The sequence below is a fragment of the Balaenoptera borealis genome (genome assembly GCF_965194805.1).
Source record: "Balaenoptera borealis genome assembly, chromosome: 3".
NCBI lineage: Eukaryota > Metazoa > Chordata > Mammalia > Artiodactyla > Balaenopteridae > Balaenoptera > Balaenoptera borealis.
This window is the reverse complement of record NC_138866.1, coordinates 77,789,263-77,815,092: the sequence shown is the minus strand read 5'-3', so window position 1 is coordinate 77,815,092 and position 25,830 is coordinate 77,789,263. Positions and strand designations below refer to the sequence as shown.

Sequence of the window (25,830 nt, the reverse complement as noted above, 5' to 3'; positions counted from 1 at the left end):
AGAGGTCAAAATAGTCTAGAAAGGGAACAGGGCAGGCTTCTGTGCACCAGTATGTGTAGTAATGGGCCTCTGAGTCAGCATGCTACAGGGAATAACACCCAAGTTCCCTAAAAAAACAGGATAAATAAAAACTGAAGGTCCAAATCACTATGTCACTAGGCTTATCCTAAAATTTAAAGACATGTGAACCAGAATCTACCAAGCACGAGAACTCTTCCTTCTAGTGGCTATTCTGAAATACACAGAAGAATATGATCAGCAAAGGAGCATGAGAAAAACATGCCCTTGTCCATGGCCGCGTAAATTGCGGCCTGGGGCCCTGTGAAGGGTAGACAAGGTTTTGTGGGATGGCACCTAATGAAGATCATGCTTGTAAATAAATAACTTGCCAGTCTGGCTTCCCAATGTGGGTTGACTTTACGAATCATTATTAGGGACACCTTCTTCTATAAGTAAATGGTACTATTTGTATGGTCCCCCTTTAGGAGAAGAAAATCAGAGACGGTGTATAAGAAGCTGCAGAGATGAAATACCAACTGACTATCCACTCTTTTCCTATGATCTCCTTGTAGCCTTGAACTAAGTAGCATTAGGTCAAGGAGCAAAGAATACTATCCAAAGAGACTTTGGGGAGGTGTGGGAGTGGCTTTATTGCTTAAGAAAGCTCAATAGCACATGGTTTATGTATTTTAGATGGAGAAGGTTGAGGGCAACATCCCGGTATTTTCCTCATTAGGATTCCCTGGTGTTAACATCGTAGGGGTTGTTTTTAACGTTGTGCTTTTAGAAGGCGTAGCTATGTCAGGCTACCCTTCCAGCCATTGCCTAGTAGCCTGGACATTAGAGGGAAGGCGTGTGAGCTTTGTGGGGTTTCTTTGCATCTTCTGATACTCCCAAGCCTCCACAGGTACTGTCCTCAGTTCGTTGAGGACATTGAGGTTGTTTCTCCACAGTTGGGGGAAAGAGGGTTAACATCCATCTTCGGTTCTAAATAAGTAAATGCAATCAGGGAGACCTGCCAGGGGCCTTGGGAACTGCCCTTATTTCTACCCACCTTGACAACAGTCCCTCACGAGGTATTTCTGAATTCTTAATATAACTACTACACAGCGATAACAGTTATGAAAGCCAATGAAATAAAGTCACTCTTTATTGTCAGTAAAGAACCAACAACACAATATATGTATAACTGAATCGCTGTGCTGTCCACCTAAAACTAACACAGTGTCGTAAATCAACTATACTTCAATTAAAAAAAAACCCAACAACACAAAGACTAAATTCATTAACTCCCCAGTGTAAAGGGACATTTCTTCCTCACTGCTGCAGCTGATGGAAACATCATGGACTCATCTATGTGGAATGCTTGCAAAGGGTAAGGAAATAAAACTCAGAGAAGACAGCCATAGACAATATGAAATAATGGGTAGCCTCAAAATCATTTATCTCAGGCAGGCCAGCAGGGCCACAGACTTGGACAGACACACACTCTTCTATGCTTATTCCCTCTTCAGAGTCTGACCCTTGACCTTGACTAACCCTTCCATCCCTGTGTCCCCCAGGCCAGTCTCACTAGCAGCCATGGTAAGACAGACCAGCAGGAAAGTAAGGCAGGTCTTAGACTTAAAAGACTTAGCTCCTTACACATCAGAATCTAGCCTCTCAGTGATTCCATGATAAATTAGCCCATCACTTCCACTTCCTACATTTGACAACTTTCCCTACCTCATTCCTAAGATATTTTTCTATTTACAATGAAGGAAGTCCTCCTAGAGACCGCATTTCACCAGCTACACAATCAGCCACTTGATAGCTTTTGCGGGTTATCACTTGTAATTCCCAAACACACTTTGACTTCAAATGATTAATTGCAGAACAAAGACCGCTTCCGTTTGCAGAGCGTCTCCCCCAGGCCACAGGGGAGTGGAAGTTGGGGGGGGGGGGTCCTGGACTTGCCCTGGAATGCATGATCAGTTAAAGCCAATCACTCTGCACTTGGTAGACGAAACACCCTGAGCCGCCCGGGCGATTTAGGTGTGGAGTGAAAGGTAACAGCATTGCGTTTCCTTGTTCGGGGAGAGGCGTCTGGGAGACAGCCTGGAAACTCAAGCCGGCCCTGGGACATAAATCTGCAAGTTTAATTGCAATGCATTGCTTGTCTTTGGAAGACATTTCCAATTCTGATAATGAAGACATGCACGTGCTTGTAGATGCCAACTCCCGCCCCCGCTCCCACTTTGGTTTTGAAACCTTTACCACCTACCGAGTCTCACCAAAAACTGGAACTGATCAGAGCCTGTTTGCAGGGGTGACTAAAACGAAAAGGGGGAGGAAGCAGGGGAGATTGGGTGGAGCAGGCAGCCTTTCTGGCGCCCCTCAAATCATACTCCCCAGGCAGCCCCCTATTCCATCTATTCTCTGCCCAAGGCAGGAGCTGTCAGGAGTCCCACAGATAAGCAACTTAGAAATATTCTAGCTGAATGAAGGAGACTTACTTTGGGTTTCCATTGCTGTCTGCCAAGCTAGGGAAAGAGCGCGTGGACGGTCGCTCTCAAAGGTTCTTATGTGAGCTCTTAAGAGGTGTGAGGCTTGACACAGCCCGAATCCCAAAGACCTTCACTTCCTTCTTTGTTTCTTTCTTTCTTTTTTTTTTTTTTTTTTAAGACAAATTGAAAGTAATACAGGCAAGAACAGAGAAGGTGATTGTTTTACCCCATTAACTAGTCTTTCTTGTTTTGAACATGTCTATCCTCTTTAACCAAGCTATAAAGATTTTAGATACTTGAGCAAAAGCAACCCATATGGGATATGTTTGGGGAATTCTACCACCAAAGTCTAAATAAATAAGATCTCTCATCTATCAGCAGTAGAAGGCAAATTCTGTAATCAATATCAATGTGGCAAACGAAAACACAGTGACTGTTTATTTGTTCAACAAATATTAATTGAGCACTCACTACGTATAAGGAAATATAAGATGGTAGACAGAGAACAAAGAAGTATGAGGCATTGCCCTTGTCTTCTACAGCTTATGATTTATTTGAGGGGGAAATGTCTATAAGAAGATGAATGAAAAAGAAATCACTAATGCCAACATTAAAGAGATAGTAACCATCTCCCCCTGCCCCAATATTGGAGGAAAGGTAGCTCACAGAGATTGGGGAAAGCTTTATGAAGGAGGCATTGTGATCACCAGATTAAATTCTTCCGGAATAGGGTCTCATAGCTTGTACAGCATTTAAGAATGAATAGGTATTTTAAAAGTATGTGCTTAAATCAAGCTGATTAAGTGGTGCACATTTATGTTATGGGAATGCAAAGTGCAAATAGATGGGAGACGGTGTGTACTCCGAGGATGCACAGGAAACACGGCAATTAGGCTGGCCCCTGAAATCATACTATGTGATTCTTCCAAAATGTGCGTTCAGCCTTCCAAGCCCAGGCCTTTGCCATGTGATCTCCAAGATGTCCTTACCCCTTTCATCTCTACGTAGCTGAATTCATCTGCTCTGTCAGTGTCCAGCTCATTTCCCACCTAAAACCACAGGAAATAAGGGCTGGAAGAGACCTTCACGATCACCTGAGTCTAATAGTTCCTAAACTTGGCTGGACGTAGTAAGAATCTCTTGGGGGCTTCCCTGGTGGCGCAGTGGTTCAGAGTGTGCCTGCCAATGCAGGGGACACGGGTTCAAGCCCTGGTCTGGGAAGATCCCACATGCCCGCGGAGCAACTGGGCCCGTGAGCCACAGCTACTGAGCCTGCGCGTCTGGAGCCTGTGCTCCGCAACAAGAGAGGCCGCGATAGTGAGAGGCCCGCGCACCGCGATGAAGAGGCGCCCCCCCTTGCCGCAACTAGAGAAAGCCCTTGTGCAGAAACGAAGACCCAACACAGCTAAAAATAAATAAATAATAAAAATAACAAAAATAAAGGAATTCCTTTAAAAAAAAAAAAAAAGCACCAGTATTTAAAAAAAAGAATCTCTTGGAAAGATGAACTTTTTTCTCCCATCTCCAAAGCTGACCTGATAGATTTCAGCAAGGGATGAAGCCAAGGTATTTACTGAAGCAACCAAACACAAAATGTGTTCTTGCTCATCCTCTCTACGAGGAGCTTTCTAAAACTGCAGATCCCTAGGTTCTAATCCTCTGGGATTCTGATTTGGTAGATCTGCTTACTTTTTTACAAAGCTCTCCAGGTGATTTGGAAGACCTGCCAGATTTGGGAGCAGCTGACATCCAACATTCCCGTACTGGGTTCTGAATCCCTTCTACAGCTTTTGTGGAGGGTGGCCCTGTTTATGGCTAACCATCTTCCCAAAGCCCTCCCCAGCCTCCTCATTCCTTAGGAATCATTTCCTCCTCCAAACTCACACTGCCCAGGATCTTCAGTGCTCACTCAGTATCATTTTGTACTATGTTGTGAAGTCCTTTCTCTATCAGTAAACAATTAGCAGGCTCCGTGCTGGAGAATGCACCATAGAAGATACGATAAGGAATGGGTTTATGTCCTAAAGGTGGAAAAAGGCACGTAAAGTGCTAAAGTAACAAGTTGGAAGGAATTAAGTGCTAAAGGATGGTAAGAAAAATATGCTATCCGAGACCAGAGAAAGATGTAATTCTTTTACTTAGGGGTATTTCAGAAGATTTTTAGGGGAGAGGTTTTGGAGGTCGCCCTTAGAAGATGACTGACTATGTTTTGACCAGCAGGAAATAACTGGGACAATGCAACGTAAAGAAATTACCCAATGAGAACACCAGGCAAGAACGTGTAGATGTGAGAAACACTTAGTCAATATCATGGGTATGTGGGGGATGAGGATATGGGAAATGAGGTTGGAAAGTGAGTTAAGGCAAGTTTTTGGAGGCTCATGCTCTAATTTGGGAGAAATACAGAATACTTGAAAAAACTCAAGCTTTAGTGTCACATAAGACCTAGGTCATTATCCCCATTCTGTTGCTTAGGAGTGAAACTGTGATGTTGGTAATTCGTTTACTCTCTCCTCTGCTTATCTGCACAATAGTAATACACTTTTTCAGGGCTGTTGTAAGGCCCCCAAAGTTAATGAATATAAGTACCAATCATGGCTGATTTTCTTCCCTTTATTTCAGAAGAGGATATGCTTAAGCAGGATATGTTCAAAGAAATAGATGTGATCTAACTTCTGTTTTAGAAAGATAGCTGGATACAATATTAAGGGCCAATGAAGAGGAAATAGAAAAACTATAGGCAGAGAGAACAGTCAGAAGGATGTAGCAATAATCCAGGTGAGAGATGAGGTCCCCAACTAGGCAAAGCCACTGAGAAAACAGGGTGAAAAAGAATAACCACTAAGGAGGTAAAACTGAGAAGTTAGCCGCGGGTGGAAAGTGAATCTTGTAGCATTAAAGACAGTTCAGGTTTCCAGCCTGCCTTTGGCTACTAGGAGGAGGAGAAGGGTGCAAATGAAATTTAGGGACCCTCAGAGTAGGCATACTGAATTGCAGATGAAAGTTGGGCAGCCGGTGGGAACGTTTAGCGTGAAGTAGGAGATTTGAGTCTAAGACTTAGAACTAAGAGGTTGTTTCTGGGTAGGAGGACTTGGCAAAGAGGTGACAGGTGAAGCGATGAGAATGGTTGGGGTTAACTAGGGATAGAGTACAGAGCAGAAAAGAGGAACAGAGATCTGAACCCTGAGGAAGGTCCACACTTAAGGAATAGAAGAAAAAGACGAGCCGATGAAGGAAATAGAAGAGTGGCAGTCACCTTTGCAGAAGGAAACCCAGAATACCCTCAGAGCATCTTCAAGATGGAAGAAACTATCATCAGTGTCAAAAGCTAGTAGTGGCAAGGAGTTGGCTGTCTGATTTCACAAATGGCAAAGGTGGCAAAGTCTGCCACTGGTCTCAACATCCATTTCTTCTGCTCCCTTTAGTAATGGAACCCATGAGTCTTTAGCTGGGCCCATGGCTCCCAGATAAACTTGCATTTCCTGGTCTCCCTTGCATATAGCCGTGAGACTAAGTTTTGCTCAGTGAAATACGTGTACCTTCCAGGTCCACCCCCCTTTAAAGGAAATGGTGTGCCCTCCCCTTTCTACTGGCAGGAACTCAGCAGCAGTGGCGCTGGCGGACGTGATGTCAGCCATCTTTACACTTGTGAATAAGGACCACACCTAATGATGGTGGCCACAAGAGAAAAGGAATCTGGGTTCTGAACTTCTAAACAATTTACACTCAAGATTGTTAGGCAAAAGTAAAATAAATTTTTCTTGTTTAAGCAACAGTTACTTTGGTCTTTGTTATGGCAGCCGAGGCTTTATTCTTACTGATACAGAAAGGAGTGGATGTGTATTATGGAAAAAGAAATGAGGAAATGTATATAAACTCTTCTTTTAAGAAGCTGGAAGGAACAGGAGATCACTAGTTTCCAGAGGAAAGAGGGTCAAAAGACGTGTTTTAATTTTTAAGAATCAATGATCCCATAATTTTTACCATTTAGAAGTCTACAATCTCCTCTCCTTACTCATGGCATATTTTTAATTTTGCAGAAGTAGTTTTAAATTCATTGCTTGGGAAATAAGCGGGTTTTATTCTTTGTGATTATGATAATCACACATTCTGTTTATAAGTTAACTTGTTGGGACATTTACTGTTTGTGTATTTGTACAGAACTGCCTTCAAATGTGACTTAGGAAAATTCAAAGTTTTGCCAAGTAACTTGGGGGTGATTATTCGTATTATTAAAGGGGTCCTTTAAAATATGAAGCTTCTTAGCAGTTAAGTGTATATAAATCATTTAACCACATAACAGAGGGCTAGGGTAACTTGTTAGATGTTACTGTAATGATCATGATTCAATAAATAAAAATTTTAGTTTATGGAACTTTTTCCAGGAATAACTGTCATATAAAGAGAGGAATTCCTGCGATGTCTACACTGCAATCAACGGCTTCTTTGTGGGTTGAGTGATGGCCTCTCTAAGTCCCCAGCTCCTGGTCCTAAAGTGACCTGAGCAGTGAGCCCTGAGAACAGCTTTGGGATAACTCCACAACAGCTCTGCTGTCAAGGGTATGGCAGTTGCATAATTAACCATAATGACTGCAAGTAATACACCTAAAACAAAAACTCTGTTGTTATTTAGCTGAACTAAAAAAACCCAAACTAACCATCCATTCCCCCATGGTGTAAATTATAGTTATGTATATAATGAAATGTCTTATTTGCATTTCACATAAAATTCACCAAACTCCTTATTCACTCATTACTTACCCATTATGGGTTTTTAAATGGTACTTTTACAGTCTGCTTTGGCTCAGGGTTGAATTATTTGCCAAGACTTTATTCCTGGAGTCATGAGCCCCCTAGGACTTCTTTACCTTTTGCAAATTCATAGCTCATTTTGTGAGGAGTAGTCGTTTGTGGTCTCTATGTGTGCATGTGTGGGCATATGTGGGGAGCAGTCTTAACATATTCTAAATAGTGGAAAACTTCATAAGGAAGGGTTGTATATCCCAGAATAATTAAACAGGAAAAAAAAAAAGAAAAAGCAGAAAATGAGTAAAGAATAGTCAATAAAGGTAGCAGCAAAAATTAGGTTATCTCTTTGCAACTATGCATATGCTCGAATAGTCTGTTGATTTAATAGGTGGAAGAAATGTGTGTTGCAAAAATTCATTGACTGGCTGTCAAGAGACACAAATACAAAACTGCATGAAAAGGTAAAATTGAGGCAAAGCTGCCTCTCAGAATAAAAATCTTGATGAACTTTCATAAACCAGTAAACGCAATGTTGGATGCAGATGAAAATATTTTTGTGTGTATCCTTTGAGTTAAAAAAATGTGGTCTTCAAGACCAACCTTAGTATTTTAGGGGAGGAACTGGGAATGTAAGCCAAGGAAGCTGTAGACATTTACCAAGTCCAAGAGGAAGGTGAAAATTCTCCCTGCCCCCAAATCTCTCCCCCACTCACCACCAGACCTTGGCTTGGAATGTCTTTCAGTATAATCCCCTATGAGCTCAAGAGCAAAGGTGAGGGGCGTTATCTCAGAAATAAAACAGTTTCTCAAAATATTAAAAAAAAAAAAAAAAGTAGTTTCTAGATTCACAGAGATTTTGAGCTAGAAAAGATCTTAGTGAACCTTTGGTTCCTGCTTCATCCCAATACATACATTTTACAGGTATGATATTTGGGTCCTCCAGGCAATAAGTGACTGGCCCAAGATCACAAAGCAAATTAATGGCATAAAAATGCTGGGTTTCAACTCTCTCTCTAGAGGTGTTTTTTACACTACTGAGCACTGCCAGTAAGTACTCAGCAGGGGTAAGAGAAGAACCTGGTACACTTCACTGGAGGATGAGTTCTAGTACTAGGGACACCATGAGGACTGAGTGGGTCACAGACTGAAGGTCTAGGGAGCGAGGCACTCTGGATTTGGGCCTAGACTCAGAAGTTTTCTATTTTGCCTAATATTGGCATACACGACAAGGAAAGTTTCATGCCATTAATATACCATCATACAGTAGCTTGCTCTTCTACTGAGAGTGAATCTGCAGGTAAACCATATCCCCAGTGAAATACTATGTCTATTCTACTCAAATACAGAACTGTGTCCTGATACCAGCTTAAGAATAGGGGCTTTATCATTCATTTTCAAGGCACAAGCACATTGGACGTTTTTATCAGTCACCTGTGTGTTCAGACGTCGTCTGGGTCTCATGAGGGGTAGCTGTTACCCTGCTATGCGGCTGCATCATTTCGATTTTGCATCAAGCTAATGTGCATCCATGGAAACCATACTAAGCAGAACAAGAAGTAAATATTCTCTATCCCTTAAAATTGACCTCAAGTGACCTAAAGTAGTTTTCAAAACTTCCATTTCATTTGGAAGTGAATCTGTCTCTTTGAAAATACTATTACTGATCCTTAATTTTTCTCAGTGATTTTTGGGGTTTTAGTTGGCCTTCAAATACCTCTCAAAATCAAGGGGATGAAATTCCTTTGGATGGGATCCCAAACTATAGGTATTTTTTTCCCTAATAATTATAAGCTTTGAGGTTCTCATTTGCTTATGAGTTTAATTTTTGAGGATGTCTTCATATTATCTTATACTACCTCCTGACGTGTAGTGTTGTTGGGATTTGTTGAAGTACAATAAAAAATGACAATATCAAACATCATTAAATATGGGTCAAAACAAAGCAATCATATTGTTTATCATTTGATTGTAATAGAAGAATTCAATTCGCTTATTTCACCACAACGAATATGTGATTCCAATCGTTTAAAAGCTGAAACCCTTAGCAGACAGAGAACAACTGAAAAAAATCCTCACTTCACGAGAAAACCCTGGATATTAACCAGTTTACTGAACTGGATGAGCAGTAATATATATAATGCGCTAACATTTCTTAACAAAAAGATTTTTGTAAACAAGCGGCTTCCACAGATACTTTATGAGCCATCATTAACTTTCAGAGATGTTGTTTTAGGTTGGAAACCTTGGTGAGTCATCTCACAAAGCACGGCTGGAATGAAGAAACCCCTGAAATTGCTAAATGAGAAGACCTGAAAAGGGTCCCGGGAAGTCATGACCCTTTAAAGGTGTTGGTTTACAGAGTGTGAAGTGGGCAATTCACCAGCTATACCCAGGAAGCAGCACAGCAAGTGCCCATCGCTAGGAATCAGAGAACAGGTCATTCTGAACCACCGCAGGCCCACAATGAGTGTGGTCTAACTTCTGTGATAGGGAAAAACTCCTCCATTTGGAATACAGTTCAGTATTTCAATAGAAGATTATTCAAATGAAAAGCAATTCATTACCATCTCTGTTGGTTTTTTGGGACCATTTTAAGGGCTCCAACAACAAGGACAAATTCACTAAGGGCTAGGATCAAAATCTCAGGTGTAAAATCTTTAGCAAAGGCTGGACATTCAGGGCCCTCTGAGGGGCTCCCTGGCCTTCGGGTGTGGACGTGGAGAGCTGACTTCCCAGCTGCTACCTTGTTAGAGAGAGAGGAACTTGGCTCTGTCACTTTTCCTCTGAGGCTCACAAAACACAGAATGTATTCCACAGAAGCTTATTTTAGCTTAAAGGGCTAAACAAGAGATTGCAGGGTGAGAACAATGAGTTGGATGTCAAGATTTTTAGGGGTTTTTTTTTTTTTTCATGTTATTATCAACAATCTATTTTCTTAACAATGTCACTTAACTTTTCTCTGCTTCATTTTATCCCTATAATGGATATACTCAGTTTAACTCCCAAGTTCCAAAAGAGTTAATGGTGGGAAGATGTGCTGATAAATATTTTTAAAGCTCTTTGACTTCCTTAGAAAGAAAGCAGGCTTGTGAAAAAATTCCCTGAGAAAATATTTAGAGATTCAGTAAGACTGAGTCAAGATATCTCTAAATTATGAGCCCTTTAAAGTAGCTTTTTAAGGTAAAACATATTAGTGTACTCTGTGTGTGTGTGTGTGTGTGTGTCTGTGTAGATATATTATGTACATACCGTTTCTCTGATTACAAAGTAAAGAGCAAAAATACTGAATTTTGGAATTTCAGGTCTCAATGTTTAGTGAGATATAGATGCTACAATTAAACCACTTCCCTTCATTTGTAGAATTTGTCTCCGACTCCACTTTGAATGACACTCTCATACATCTGTTCTGCAGGAGTAGTAGCAAGACCTGTTTGAAGTTTAAATCCATGACACCCTTTGTAGAACAGTGGCAACCTGATCAAAACACTGATCAAGCAGAAATGCTTTTTTGTTCCGATCAACAGGGCCAAATTCAGTCTCTCTCTAAGGAGAACACACACACACACACGCTCTCCCTATATTCAGAGCCGAGGTTTTCCTTCTACCCCCAACTAATAAAAGCAGGAGGCTGCAGTGAGGCGAGCGGCACGCAGTTTGATGTCCTCAGCAGGATACGGGGAGTCAGAAGTGGCGCTGTAAATCCAGAGTGGGGCTTCAACACCGTGTTAAGTGTGGCCCGACTCTCGGAGATTTCCCTTTGATGCAAGTTCAGTATATTAATGGGAAAAGCATTCACTTTTATTTGTCTGTACCGTCTGCGACAGCGAGGCTGCCTCATTTAGCCTGGGCCAACATGAAAATACACAGAGAAGCAATCTGCTGCAAATTAGCACAGCTCCCCTTTCATTTACTAGCTAGTAATTGGAAGGGGTTAAGAAAGTGTAACTTATCAGATCACGTGAGTGTATTTGCTTGTGCGGACAGCAAGCCTCCCCCGATTTTCCCTATGAACTCTGAGGCAGTAATCCTTCCTCAACATCCACTTGATCTGAAAGGCGATACTGACACGGGTGAGATGCACACACTTCGTTAGGTTTGAGAAGGAGGTTTCCTAGACCCCCGAAGCGGGTGTTAATCAATCTATTAGAGCCTTACCTTTCTTTAGATATGTTTTTACTCTCCCGTTTCCAAATTGTCTTGAAGTCACTGCAGAACTCATACCACACCATAAACACGTAGTTAGGTGTGATCTCCTTCTCACCAGACTTTGGCTTCATCCCAAAATATCCTACTGTTGTTTCAAAACTGCAAATGTAGAGAAAAAAACAGTGAGGTAGAGGGTGAGAGGCTGTCAACGCTAATACCCACTAGGGGAGGAGAGGGGACACCGGGAGAGTTTCTCCCCCACACATCTCTTCTCTAGCACAGAAGCCCAGGCTTGAGTCACTGCGGCTTATCCTAAGCCTCAGTAAGATCTACGTGTTCAAGCCGATTATCTAAGAAATTTAACATGATTGGGGATACTCCTGGGCACATCTTATCTGTATAAAACCAGCATGTGGGGCTTCCCTGGTGGCGCAGTGGTTGAGAATCTGCCTGCCAATGAAGTGGACACGGGTTCGAGCCCTGGTCTGGGAAGATCCCACATGCCGCGGAGCAACTCGGCCCGTGAGCCACAACTACTGAGCCTGCGCGTCTGGAGCCTGTGCTCCACAACAAGAGAGGCCGCGATAGTGAGAGGCCCGCGCACCGCGATGAAGAGTGGCCCCCGCTTGCCGCAACTAGAGAAAGCCCTCGCACAGAAACGAACACCCAACACAGTCAGAAATAAATAAATTAATTTAAAAAAAACAAAAATCCAGCATGTATAATTCCAGGGTGTATGTAGGTAAAACTTTTGGGGTTTGTTCTTCGTCTCAAATCCATGTCATTTACCTGCTCTTTGTGTTATGTTGAATGAGTGCATGGAACACTAATGACATGTTGGTTCTGTATCACCAGCAGTGGACAGTTAGAGAGCCCACAGGGAATCATCAATCTGTTGAATGCTCCACAGAAAATCAAGAGACTGTTCTACCCTTATTCTGGCATCTGCTGGCTTTATAATCTTGGGTCAATCATTCAACACTGGGCTCTCAGTTTTTTCAAGGGTAAAATAAGAGACTTAGACCAAATGATATTTAAGAAAGTTACATTTTAAAGCTTGATGTGATACAAGAGTACAAACCATCAATGTACAAAAATACATATAATTGAGAATATAGCAAGGATTGGAGGAAAAACTATTTTTGATCTTAAAAAATGATCTCTAACCCAGTCGGAAAAGAACCCAGGTTTTACAAGGCTGATTCCCAGATATCACTAAGAACCTCCTGACCTACCCCTTGGAGGTTCATTCCCAGATGACTACCCAGGCCTCCCAAGCAGCCCTTCTTGGAGGCACTGGCTTTGCAGCAATTTATAGCTCTGCCCTCATTCCTTCTCCCCACCCACTCCAAGCCCCACAAGCTCATTTGCCATGAGCAAGAACACTTAAATAAATGGCCCCCTTTTCTAGGGTGTTGGAAGCTAATCAAAGCAGGAATGGCTGGCCAGGTTTATTACTCAATGCTCTATCATCTGTTCAGACACAGCATTTTTTTTTTTTTTTTGTGGCCATCCTGAATACTGAGTTTCTAATGGAACGCTATTCAACAGCGACTGTAAAACCCTGAAGCCCCATTACTATTATGGAGCATACTTTCAACTCAGTCTCAGTTATTGGGCACTATGTATCTCATAAGATTTTATCACATTTCACAGATGAACTGTTAATTGATTCCATGGCTATGATTAGGTGAGATCCAAGCTGGAGCTGCAGCTCTGAGTCCCATAAATTCTTTGTGCTTCTGTAAATAATAAATCTGTTTTTAATGCAAATTAAAACTACTGGTCAGGGAATTTTGGCTCCCAGTTATTAAAAGACTAGAAGTGCATAGGTGGAGAAAGTCAATCATTGCAGTAATTTCTTGAGGGGCTTCTCTTATAATTCCAAACACACATATTTTGGAGCAAAACCAGAAAGTAGCAATGTCCACTTTTGCCCAGGCGTGACTCTTAATTCTGTGGCAGTCAAAACGCTGAATATACTTTTTATTTCATTCAAAATGAAAATTACATTGATTGTAGCATGGAAGTTCGTAAGCAGAGAGTTCTGTAACCTAAAGGTCATGAATTTCTTATGGAGTCACAGGCCTTTAGAACTGGAAGGGACGGACATGTCAGTCTGTCCAATGTTCCCATCTTACAGCTGAGAAAACAGAGACTCAGAAAGATGGAACGACCTTATTCATCGGCAGAGTTGGGTCCCCTGATTCTCCGTGAAATGCTTTTTCTGCTCTACCCACCCCCTGTTGTTCATAGTTACTGAGCCAGACATTTAAGAAATAAAATAGTCATGTTTTGGTCTGTTTCCACGTTAGACACCGTTGCCACCTAAGTCATACGTAATGTGCATTACCCCCAGCAAAGCACATCATTATTCTTCTCTCTTCATTATGTTTACCTTCAACACAGAAACATATTTACTTGTGCACTGAATAGAGAAGAGAAAGTCTTCACTTTTAGTATTCAGAGGAGCAAATTATCTTCCTATTTTCCAGCATGACATAGTGAAGAGCGCAGAAACTCCGCTCACTGTGCTTCAACGCCAACAGTTCCAGCGTTATTTGGAGTGTAGACTGTGAGACCAAGATGTTGCAAGGATGATACAGTTTCAGAGAATGACAGAATTGTTTGGTGGGTTATCACAGAGCTTGAGAAAAGCATGTCATCATCCTGTGGGCCTCACTTTTCCCAACTGTGAATTGAACCATGTACCCTCACCACCTCTCCCCCCGGGGAATCTGGGAGGCCCTGCTTGCTAACCCTCAAAGAGTATGAAACCTAAAGGAAATAGTGAATTTCAGCATTTTTCCCCCCTATGTGTTTAAGTGAACCTCTTCAGGAGAACCAAAGCAAACAGTTGCAGATGATGGCCTGGCTTTGGCACTCTGCAAGTTTAACAAAGTCACTCTGAGGATGTGTGCCTTATTGGATTTCAGTGTGATCCCTTTGTTCCAGGAAAAGCCAAAAGCTAGAATATGAACCTACAACTATCTGATAAGGTCTAGACTATGTTCCTCCCCACCCACCCGGTCCCGCTCCAAACACAACTCTCTTCCTTTCAAATTTAATTTTGATTCACAGAAGACTGATTATTGAAAACCTTCTGAAATTTGGGCATGAAGACTGCTGTTATTTGACAACAATATTGGAATTTTCTCCAAGAGACAAAGGGGCAATCGTGCTGTTTGAAATTTCTGTTTCTCAGCAGATAACTAAAATAGCTTTCAACATTGAAAAGATTTATTTCTCATCATATGTTGCGTTCTATAAAACTTTTCTGCTTCACTCTCAACTGTTCCCTGACTCCTTTTCTCTCTGCTATAATTCCTTGTCTGATTTCTATCTTTTCGATTCAGCTCAACATTTTGAGAGTTCAGCCAATGATTATATCAAAGAGCCCACGGCAAAGGGAACGGTTTTACTTTTGCAGCGTTGAGATGCCAGGGCGGAACATATCCGCTTATTGCCCCTCATGCATGCCTTTAGAAACTGCTGAGGAAAAGCAAATATTCCTTAGCCTCAGAGTAAATTGTTTCTCTTGAGAATACAACATAAGAATTTCCTAAATCTCACTCGAATGTTGCAACACTGACCACCAACCTCCTTCAAGACTGTAACCAAACAACTGTGGTTTCTACGTTAAAGATGGGATCTAACATATTTCATGTATGACATGAAAGCTAGACTACCTTCACCACAAAGTCACGGAAAACGCTGACAACCAAAATTTATGACCCCCCTCAGCATAGCTAATGCACAGCAGCAACTTCGGCCCCTCTCCCACGGGCCCCCTTTTCCTGAAGCAAGAATCCTGAAGAAGAATTAGAAATTTGACATCCACCTTAGAAAGTGAAATTCTGTTTGGCCTGATACCCATGTGTTGATGGTCCTTTTTATGCATATGGGATACTTCTATAACACAGACACGCCAGCTTTACACACTGACGAAGGGAAGCTTATTACAGGGATAATGTAAGCTCTATAGGGGATAAGGCCAATAAAGGGGCACAACCTAAAAATCTATAAACAGAATCATGTGACTGTCTTGGTTGTCAAAGATTATCATGCAAAGATGATAATCGTGATTCAAGAACATGTCTGCCCTTAGAAAGATGCAAGATTTGCCCTCGCCTTGCTTCCTTCTGCATATTTATTCTATTGGCACTTACAGTGGGAAGCAGGGCAAGATGTCAGCGTCTGTCAAGGCAGAACAGACAGCACTGACTATAGGCTTTCAGTGCTCTCGGAAATTGTGGTGAGACGGGAGGAAAAGGGTTCATTTCTAGAGCTTGTTCGCTTGCATTTAATGAACTCCCCTCCTCACACATTTGTAAAGCTCATTTTCCCTTATATACTGTTTCCTGTCCTTATCTTTTAATTTTCTAGTACTTGTAGAACTGGTCCCAGCAAAATTTATCTCAGTTCTCAGCCCTGAATATGAGAAACGTTCAGTGTATTCCCCCCTCACCTTTCTAAGAGGGAGGGAGAGCCAAGGCTGACTAATCTGGTCAACTGAAAAAAAGAAAACCCCCCATGAGGGATCACAGCCAATGATTACTGGGCTCTACCAGGTGAGGTGGATGGTTCCGCTTGGGTGTCTATTAAGAGAGGGAAGAACATAGAAGAGGCCTGAGGTAGGTGGGAGGTTGAATAGAAGACCTCTGGGGTCTCTTCCCCTTTTCTGTGCACATAGAGAGGAAAGTCCCTTCTCCCCATTTGTCCCTTGTTTACAATATCCTCCAGGATCTGAGGAAAGACATATGTCTCTTAGGTGTTTGTAATAAATGGTTTAATCTAATTGTAACACTAAGAAGGATCCCACTGTTCCCAGCATCCATGAAGTGTTTAGGAGCAGAGTAGTGGAGGAGAGGCAAACAGATGGAAATGGTGTCATGACTCCTGAGCAGGTGAGTCACTTCTGGATGATTCCCTGCTTCTTGAGGAAAACTATTGCCAAGTCCTATTCCTGGAGCTTTCACTCTAGCTCTCCCTAGACTCTTATTGCTTCTGGACGCAGAGTCTTAGCAGATGGGGTCAAAAGAATGGCTAGTCATTCATTTTGCTAAGTGAGATAAGCCAGTCATAAAAGGGAAAAATTCTGTATGATTCTGCTTACATGAGGTACCTAGAGCAGTCAAAGTCACAGAGACAGGAAGCAGAATGGTGGTTGCCAGGGGCTGAAGGAAGGCGAGAACGGGGGAGTTATGGTTTAATGAGTACAGAGTTTGCCTTCAGAGAAGATGAAAAACTTCTGGAGATGGTTGGTATTGATGGTTCTTGATAATAACAAAAGAATGTCTAGGCAAAGAAAGACTTGGGGCCAATTCAGATCTGCTTACCTTTTCTGTGCATTCTCCAAGTGACTTTCTTCCATTGTATGCTCTTTTTTGGCTGTGAAAGAAATAATTACGGTTAAAACAGTATTTTCTTCCAGCATATCCTTTGTGTAATCTTCTTTGATTATACCCATTCATTATCAACATAAGTCTGAATTCAGGGGTTGGAAGGACCTACCACGTGTCCTGGCAATTGTACTCAATTCGCTACATCCACTACCACTGCTTTCTTGATAACAGCTATAGCTAATGGTGGCCATATAATTCATGGTTCTCTCTGGGATAGTTTTGAAAGGGGGGAATCTTACTAATTACTCTGGGCAAAGGCTTAAATTGTAACATTCCTGGCCAGACTGGATCACGGGTCAGCCTAGCTATAGCTGGCCTCTTTGGGAGCCTTGGCATGTGCTCAGCACTCCCCCTTTCCCCACAACAACAACCACCACAAAATAAACCCAGTACCACCTGCAATAGTTCTGCTCAGATTCAAAGGAATTCACTGTAATCCTTGCATACTCTGTCTCTACACCCATGGTCTAGGGAAGCCTATGGTCTCTTTTCTGAGAATGTTTTTAAATGCACTGAAAAAATACTTAAAATTACTAAGGAAATCAACGATGCTGAGGTAGAATTCTGAATTTACAGATTAAGAACCCACACTCCGTAGGGACCACAGGGAAACTGGGAGGTTTCATTTGGGGGTGGTTCTTTTACATATTCTTCTCTCTGATCAGAAAATAAACATTGGGGTGCATGTGTCTTTTTGAATTATGGTTTTCTCTGGGTACATGCCCAGTAGTGGGATTGCTGGGTCGTATGGTAGTTCTATTTTTAGTTTTTTAAGGAACCTCCATACTGTTCTTCATAGTGGTTGTATTAATTTACCATTCCCACCAACAGTGCATGAGGGTTCCCTTTTCTCCACACCCTCTCCAGCATTTATTGTTTGTAGATTTTTTGATGATGGCCATTCTGATCAGTGTGAGGTGATACCTCATTATAGTTTTGATTTACATTTTTCTAATAATTAGTGATGTTGAGCCTCTTTTCATGTGTTTGTTGGCCACCTGTATGTTTTCTTTGGAGAAATGTCTATTTAGATCCTCCACCCATTTTTTGATTGGGTTGTTTGCTTTTTGATATTGAGCTGCATGAGCTATTTCGTCAACAGAGGAATGGATAAAGAATATGTGGTACATATATATAATGGAATAGTACTCAGCCACTGAAAGTAAGGAAATTGGGTCATTTGTAGAGACGTGGATGGACCTAGAGACTGCCATGCAGAGTGAAGTAAGTCAGAAAGAGAAAAACAAATATCGTATACTAATGCACATGTGTAGAATCTAAAAAAGTTGTATAGGTGATCTTATTTGCAAAGCAGAAATAGAGACACAGATGTAGAGATATGGATACCAAGGGGGAAGGTGGGGTGGGATGAATTGGGAGATGGGGATTGACATATATACACTATTGATACTAGGTATAAAATAGGTAACTAATGAGAACCTACTTATAGCACAGGGAACTCTACTCAGTGTCCTGTGGTGACCTATATGGGAAGGAAATCCAGAAAAGAGGGGATACATGTATACATATAGCTGATTCAATTTGCTGTACAGTATAAACTAACACAACATTGTAAAGCAACTAAACTCCAATAAAAAAAAATTAAAAAAGATAATACTGTCATATATGATAATACAACTCTTACACAAGACATCTTAAAAATGTCTAGAAAAATCATCAAGTCATAATCTCTATGAGCCTTAAGATTCCTTTCATTTAGATATCCCATGCTTTTGGGTTGGAAGAATTAATATCATTAAAATGGCCATACTACCCAAAGCAATCTACAGATTTAATGTGACCCCTATCAAACTACCCATGACATTTTTCACAGAATTAGAATAAATATTCCTAAAATTTCTATGGAATCATGAAAGACCCAAAATTGCCAAAGTAATCCTGAGGAAAAAGAACAAAGCAAGAGGCATAACCCTCCCAGACTTCAGGCAATACTACGAAGCTACAGTAATCGAAACAGCATGGTACTGGCACAAAAACAGACATATAGATCAATGAAAAAGAATAGAGAGTCCAGAAATAAACCCACACACCTATGGTCAAATAGTCTTTGACAAAGGAGACAAGGATATAAAATGGGAAAAAGTCTCTCCAGCAAGTGGTATTGGGAAAGCTGGACAGCCACGTGCAAATCAATGAACTTAGAACACACCCTCACACTATACACAAAAATAAACTCAAAATGGCTTAAAGACTTAAATATAAGACATGATACCATAAAACTCCTAGAAGAGAACATAGGCAAAACATTACCTGACATAAATCGTACCAATGTTTTCTTAGGTCAGTCTCCCAAGGCAATAGAAATAAAAGCAAAAATGAACAAATGGGACCAAGTCAAGCTTACAAGCTTTTGCAAAGTCAAGGAAACCATAAACAAAATGAAAAGACAACCTACAGAATGGGAGAAAATACTTGCAAAAGATGTGATCAACAAGGGCTTAATTTCCAAAATATACAAACAGCTCATACAACTCAACAAAAAAAAAAACAAGTAACCTAATCGAAAAATGGGCAGAAGACCTAAATAGACATTTCTCCAAAGAAGACATACAGATGGCCAACAGGCACATGAAAAGATAAAAACTACAATGAGATCAAAGATCAAAACTACCTCACACCAGTCAGAATGGCCATCACTAAAAAGTATACAAATAACAAATTCTAGAGAGGGTGTGGAGAAAAGGGAACCCTCCTACATTGTTGGTGGGAATGTAAGTTGGTGCAGCTATTATGAAAAACAGTATGGAGGTTCCTCAAAAAACTAAAAATAGAGTTGCCATATGATCCAGCCATCCCACTCCTGGGCATATATCTGGACAAAACTATAATTCAACAAGATACATGCAACCCCAATGTTCATTGCAGCACTATTCACAGTAGCCAGCACATGGAAACAACCTAAATATCCATCAACAGATGAATGGATAAAGAAGATATGGTACATATATACAATGGAATATTACTCAGCCATTAAAAGGAATGAAATAATGCCATCTGCAGCAACATGGATGGACCTAGAGATTATCATACTAAGTGAAGTAAGACAGAAAGAGAAAGACAAACACCATATGATATCACATGTGGAACCTAAAATATGACACAAATGAACTTATCTATGAAACAGAAACAGACTCACAGACATAGAGAACAGACATGTGGTTGCCAAGGGGGAAGGGGTATGGAGGAGGGATGGAGGGGGAGTTTGGGATTAGCAGATGCAAACTATATATATATAATGGATAAATAACAAGGTCCTACTATATAGCACAGGAAACTATATTCAATATCCTGTGATAAACGTAATGGAAAAGAATACTAAAAAATAAAAAGAATGTAGGGGAAAAAGTCTGGACTTGTCTAAGAGGCAAGAGACCATTGTTTCGGGGTGCGCGAGGAGAGGGGATTCAGAGCGCTGCCTAAACGAGCTCCAGAGATGAGCGTGAGCCACCGCTATCAGCGGGGACACCAGAGACGGGCATGAAATGCTAAGGCTGCTGCTGCAGCCACCAAGAAGCCTGTGTGCAAGCACAGGTCACTATCCACACCTCCCCTCCCAGGAGCCTGTGCAGCTCGCCACTGCCAGGGTCCCGTGATCCAGGGACAACTTCCCCGGGAGAACACACAGTGTGCCTCAGGCTGTTGCAACGTAGTGTTGGCCTCTGCCACCACAGGCTCGCCCCACATTCCATACCCCTCCCTGCCCCCAGCCTGAGTGAGCCAGAGTCCCCTAATCAGCTGCTACTTTAACCCTGTCCTATCTGAGCGAAGAACAGACGCCCTCAGGTGACCTACACACAGAGGTGGGGTGAGATCCAAAGCTGAACCCCAGGAGTTGTGCGAACTAAGAAGAGAAAGGGAAATCTCTCCCAGCAGCCTCAGGAGCAGCGGATTAAATCTCCACAATCAACTTGATGTACCCTGCATCTGTGGAATACCTAAATAGGCAACGAATCATCCCAAAATTGAGGTGGTGAACATTGGGAGCAACAATATATATATATTTTTCTTTTTTCTCTTTTTGTGAGTGTGTATGTGTATGCTTCTTTGTGTGATTTTGTCTGTATAGTTTTGCTTTTACCATTTGTCCTAGGGTTCTGTCTGTCCGTTTTTTTTTTAGTATAGTTTTTAGCACTTGTTATCATTGGTGGATTTGTTTTTTGGTTTGGTTGCTCTCCTCTTTCTTTCTTTTCTTTGTTTTTATTACTTTTAAATTTCTTAATATTTTTAATTATTTTTTATTTTAATAACTTTTTCCCTCCCTCCCTCCCTCCCTCTCTCTCCCTCCCTCCTTCTCTCTCCCTCCCTCTCTCTCCCTCTCTCTCTCTCTATATATATTTCTTCTCCCTTTTCCTCTGAGCCGTGTGGCTGACAGGGTCTTGGTGCTCAAGCCGGGTGTCAGGCCTGTGCCTCTGAGGTGGGAGAGCCGAGTTCAGGACACTGGTCCACCAGATAGCTCCCGGCTCCACGTAATATCAAACGGTGAAAGCTCTCCCAGAGATCTCCATCTCAATGCTAAGACCCAGCTCCACTCAACGACCAGCAAGCTCCAGTGCTGGACACCCTATGCCAAACAACTAGCAAGACAGGAATACAACCCCACCCATTAGCAGAGAGGCTGCCTAAAATCATAATAAAGTCACAGACACCCAAAACACACCACCGGACGTGGCCCTGCCCACCAGAAAGACAAGATCCAGCCTCATCCACCAGAACACAGGCACCAGTCCCCTCCACCAGGAAGCTTACACAACCCACTGAACCAACCTTAGCCACTGGGGGCAGACACCAAAAACAACGGGAACTACGAACCTGCAGCCTGCAAAAAGGAGACCCCAAACACAGTAAGTTAAGCAAAATGAGACGAAAGAGAACACACAGCAGATGAAGGAGCAAGGTAAAAACCCACTGGACCAAACAAATGAGGAGGAAATAGGCAGTCTACCTGAAAAAGAATTCACAGTAATGATAATAAAGATGATCCAAAATCTTGGAAATAGAATGGAGAAAATACAAGAAATGTTTAAAAAGGGCCTAGAAGAACTAAAGAGCAAACAAACAATGATGAACAACACAATAAATGAAATTAAAAATTCTCTAGAAGGAATCAATAGCAGAATAATTGAGGCAGAAGAATGGATAAGTGACCTGGAAGATAAAATAGTGGAAATAACTACTGCAGAGCAGAATAAAGAAAAAAGAATGAAAAGAATTGAGGACAGTCTCAGAGACCTCTGGGACAACATTAAATGCACCAACGTTTGAATTATCAGGGTCCCAGAAGAAGAAGAGAAAAAGAAAGGGACTGAGAAAATATTTGAAGAGATTATAGTTGAAAACTTCCCTAATATGGGAAAGGAAATAGTTAATCAAGTCCAGGAAGCGCAGAGAGTCCCATACAGGATAAATCCAAGGAGAAACACGCCAAGACACATATTAATCAAACTATCAAAAATTAAAAACAAAGAAAACATATTAAAAACAGCAAGGGAAAAACAACAAATAACTTACAAGGGAATCCCCATAAGGTTAACAGCTGATCTTTCAGCAGAAACTCTGCAAACCAGAAGGGAGTGGCAGGACATATTTAAAGTGCTGAAAGGGGAAAACCTACAACCAAGATTACTCTACCCAGCAAGGATCTCATTCAGATTTGACGGAGAAATTAAAACCTTTACAGACAAGCAAAAGCTAAGAGAATTCAGCGCCACCAAACCAGCTTTACAACAAATGCTAAAGGAACTTCTCTAGGCAGGAAACACAAGAGAAGGAAAAGACCTACAATAACAAACGCAAAACAATTAAGAAAATGGTAATAGGAACATAGATATCGATAATTACCTTAAATGTAAATGGATTAAATGCTCCAACCAAAAGACATAGATTGGCTGAATGGATATAAAAACAAGACCCATATATATGCTGTCTACAAGAGACCCACTTCAGACCTAGAAATACATACAGACTGAAAGTGAGGAGATGGAAAAAGATATTCCATGCAAATGAAAAACAAAAGAAAGCTGGAGTAGCAATTCTTCTATCAGATAAAATAGACTTTAAAATAAAGACTATTACAAGAGACAAAGAAGGACACTACATAATGATCAAGGAATCAGTCCAAGAAGAAGATAAAACAATTGTAAATATTTATGCACCCAACATAGGAGCACCTCAATACATAAGGCAAATACTAACAGCCATAAAAGGGGAAATTGACAGTAACACAATCATAGTAGGGGACTTTAACACCCCACTTTCATCAATGGACAGATCATCCAAAATGAAAATAAATAAGGAAACACAAGCTTTAAATGATACATTAAATAAGATGGACTTAATTTATATTTACAGGACATTCCATCCAAAAACAACAGAATACACTTTCTTCTCAAGTGCTCATGGAACATTCTCCAGGATAAATCATATCTTGGGTCACAAATCAAGCCTTGGTAAATTTAAGAAAATTTGAAATTGTATCAACTATTTTTTTTGACCACAACACTATGAGACTAGATATCAATTACAGGAAAAAAATCTGTAAAAAATACAAACACCTGGAGGTTAAACAATATGTTACTAAATAACCAAGAGATCACTGAAGAAATCAAAGAGGAAATCAAAAAATACCTAGAGACAAATGACAATGAAAACACGACGACTCAAAACCTATGGGATGCAGCAAAAGCAGTTCTAAGAGTGAAGTTTATATCAATACAATCCTACCTCAAGAAACAAGAAACATCTCAAATAAACAACTTAACCTTACACCTAAAGCAATTAGAGAAAGAAGAACAAAAACCCCCAAACTTAGCAGAAGGAAAGAAATCATAAAGATCAGATCAGAAATAAATGAAAAAGCAATGAAGGAAACAATAGCAAAGGTCAATAAAACTAAAAGTTGGTTCTTTCAGAAGATAAACAAAATTGATAAACCATTAGCCAGACTTATCAAGAAAAAAAGGGAGAAGACTCAAATCAATAGAATTAGAAATGAAAAAGGAGAAGTAACAGCTGACACTGCAGAAATACAAAGGATCATGAGAGATTACTACAAGCAGCTATATGTCAATAAAATGGACAAACTGGAAGAAATGGACACATTCTTAGAAAAGCACAACCTTCTGAGACTGAACCAGGAAGAAGTAGAAAATATAAACAGACCAATCACAAGCACTGAAATTGAAACTGTGATTAAAAATCTTCCAACAAACAAAAGCCCAGGACCAGATGGCTTCACAGGCAAATTCTATCAAACATTTAGAGAAGAGTTAACACCTATCCTTCTCAAACTCTTCCAAAATATAGCCGAGGGAGAAACGTTCCCAAACTCATTCTACGAGGCCACCATCACCCTGATACCAAAACCAGAGAAAGATGTCACAAAGAAAGAAAACTACAGGCCAATATCACTGATGAACATAGATGCAAAAAGCCTGAACAAAATACTAGCAAACAGAATCCAACAGCACATTAAAAGGATCATACAGCATGCTCAAGTGGGGTTTATCCCAGGAATGCAAGGATTCTTCAATATATGCAAATCAATCAATGTGATACACCATATTAACAAACTGAAGGGTAAAAACCATATGGTCATCTCAACAGATGCAGGAAGAGCTTTTGACAAAATTCAACACCCATTTATGATTAAAAACCCTCCAGAAAGTAGGCATAGAGGGAACTTACCTCAACATAATAAAGGTCATATATGACAAACCCATAACCAACATCATTCTCAATGGTGAAAAACTGAAACCATTTCCACTAAAATCAGGAACAAGGCAAGGTTGCCCACTCTCACCACTATTATTCAACATAGTTTTGGAAGTTTTAGCCATAGCAATCAGAGAAGAAAAAGAAATAAAAAGAATCAAAATCAGAAAAGAAGAAGTAAAACTGTCACTGTTTGCAGATGACATGATACTATACATAGAGAATCCTAAAGATGCCACCAGAAAACTTGTAGAGCTAATCAATGAATTTGGTAAAGTAGCAGGATCCAAAATTAATGCACAGAAGTCTCTTGCATTCCTATACACTAATGATGAAAAATCTGAAAGAGAAATTAAGGAAACACTCCCATTTACCACTGCAACAAAAAGAATAAAATACCTAGGAATAAACCTACCTAAGGAGACAAAAGACCGGTATGCAGAAAACTATAAGACACTGATGAAGGAAATTAAAGATGATACAAACAGGTGGAGAGATATACCATGTTCTTGGATTGGAAGAATCAACATTGTGAAAACGACTATATTACCCAAAGTAACCTACAGATTCAATGCAATCCCTATCAAACTACCAATGGCATTTTTCACAGAACTAGAACAAAAAATTTCACAATTTGCATAGAAACACTAAAGACCCCGAATAGCCAAAGCAATCCTGAGAAAGAAAAACGGAGCTGGAGGAATCAGGCTCCCTGACTTCAGACTATACTACAAAGCTACTACAAAGTAATCAAGACAGTATGGTAGTGGCATAAAAACAGAAATATAGATCAATGGAACAGGATAGAAAGCCCAGAGATAAACCCACGCACATATGGTCACCTTATCTTTGATAAAGGAGGCAAGCATATACAATGAAGATAAGACAGCCTCTTCAATAAGTGGTGCTGGGAAAACTGGACAGCTACATGTAAAAGAATGAAATTAGAACACTCCCTAACAACATACACAAAAATAAACTCAAGATGGATTAAAGACCTAAACGTAAGGCCAGACACTGTAAAACTCTTAGAGGAAAACATAGGCAGAACACTCTATGACATAAATCACAGCAAGATCCTTTTTGACCCACCTCCTAGAGAAATGGAAATAAAAAACAAACATAAACAAATGGGATCCAGTGAAACTTAAAGGCTTTTGCACAGCAAAGGAAACCATAAGCAAGACAAAAAGACAACCCTCAGAATGGGAGAAAATATTTGCAAATGAAGCAACTGACAAAGGATTAATCTCCAAAATTTACAAGCAGCTCATGCAGCTCAATATCAAAAAAACAAACAACCCAATCCAAAA

At 40.7% G+C, this 25,830-nt stretch overlaps 1 protein-coding gene across 5 annotated transcripts in view; it reads right to left on the bottom strand.

The window, feature by feature from the left end:
* The window catches only part of FMN1 (formin 1), a 452,412-nt gene that overhangs the window by 22,885 nt on the left and 403,697 nt on the right, over nt 1-25,830 (bottom strand). For all 5 annotated transcript variants that reach the window (XM_082384941.1, XM_082384939.1, XM_082384938.1 and 2 more), the window contains 2 exons: nt 16,721-16,772; nt 11,391-11,540 (listed from right to left, as the gene is read on the bottom strand). In XM_082384941.1, the coding sequence (XP_082241067.1) occupies nt 11,391-11,540; nt 16,721-16,772 (202 nt within the window). The remainder of the gene's footprint in view (nt 1-11,390; nt 11,541-16,720; nt 16,773-25,830) is intronic.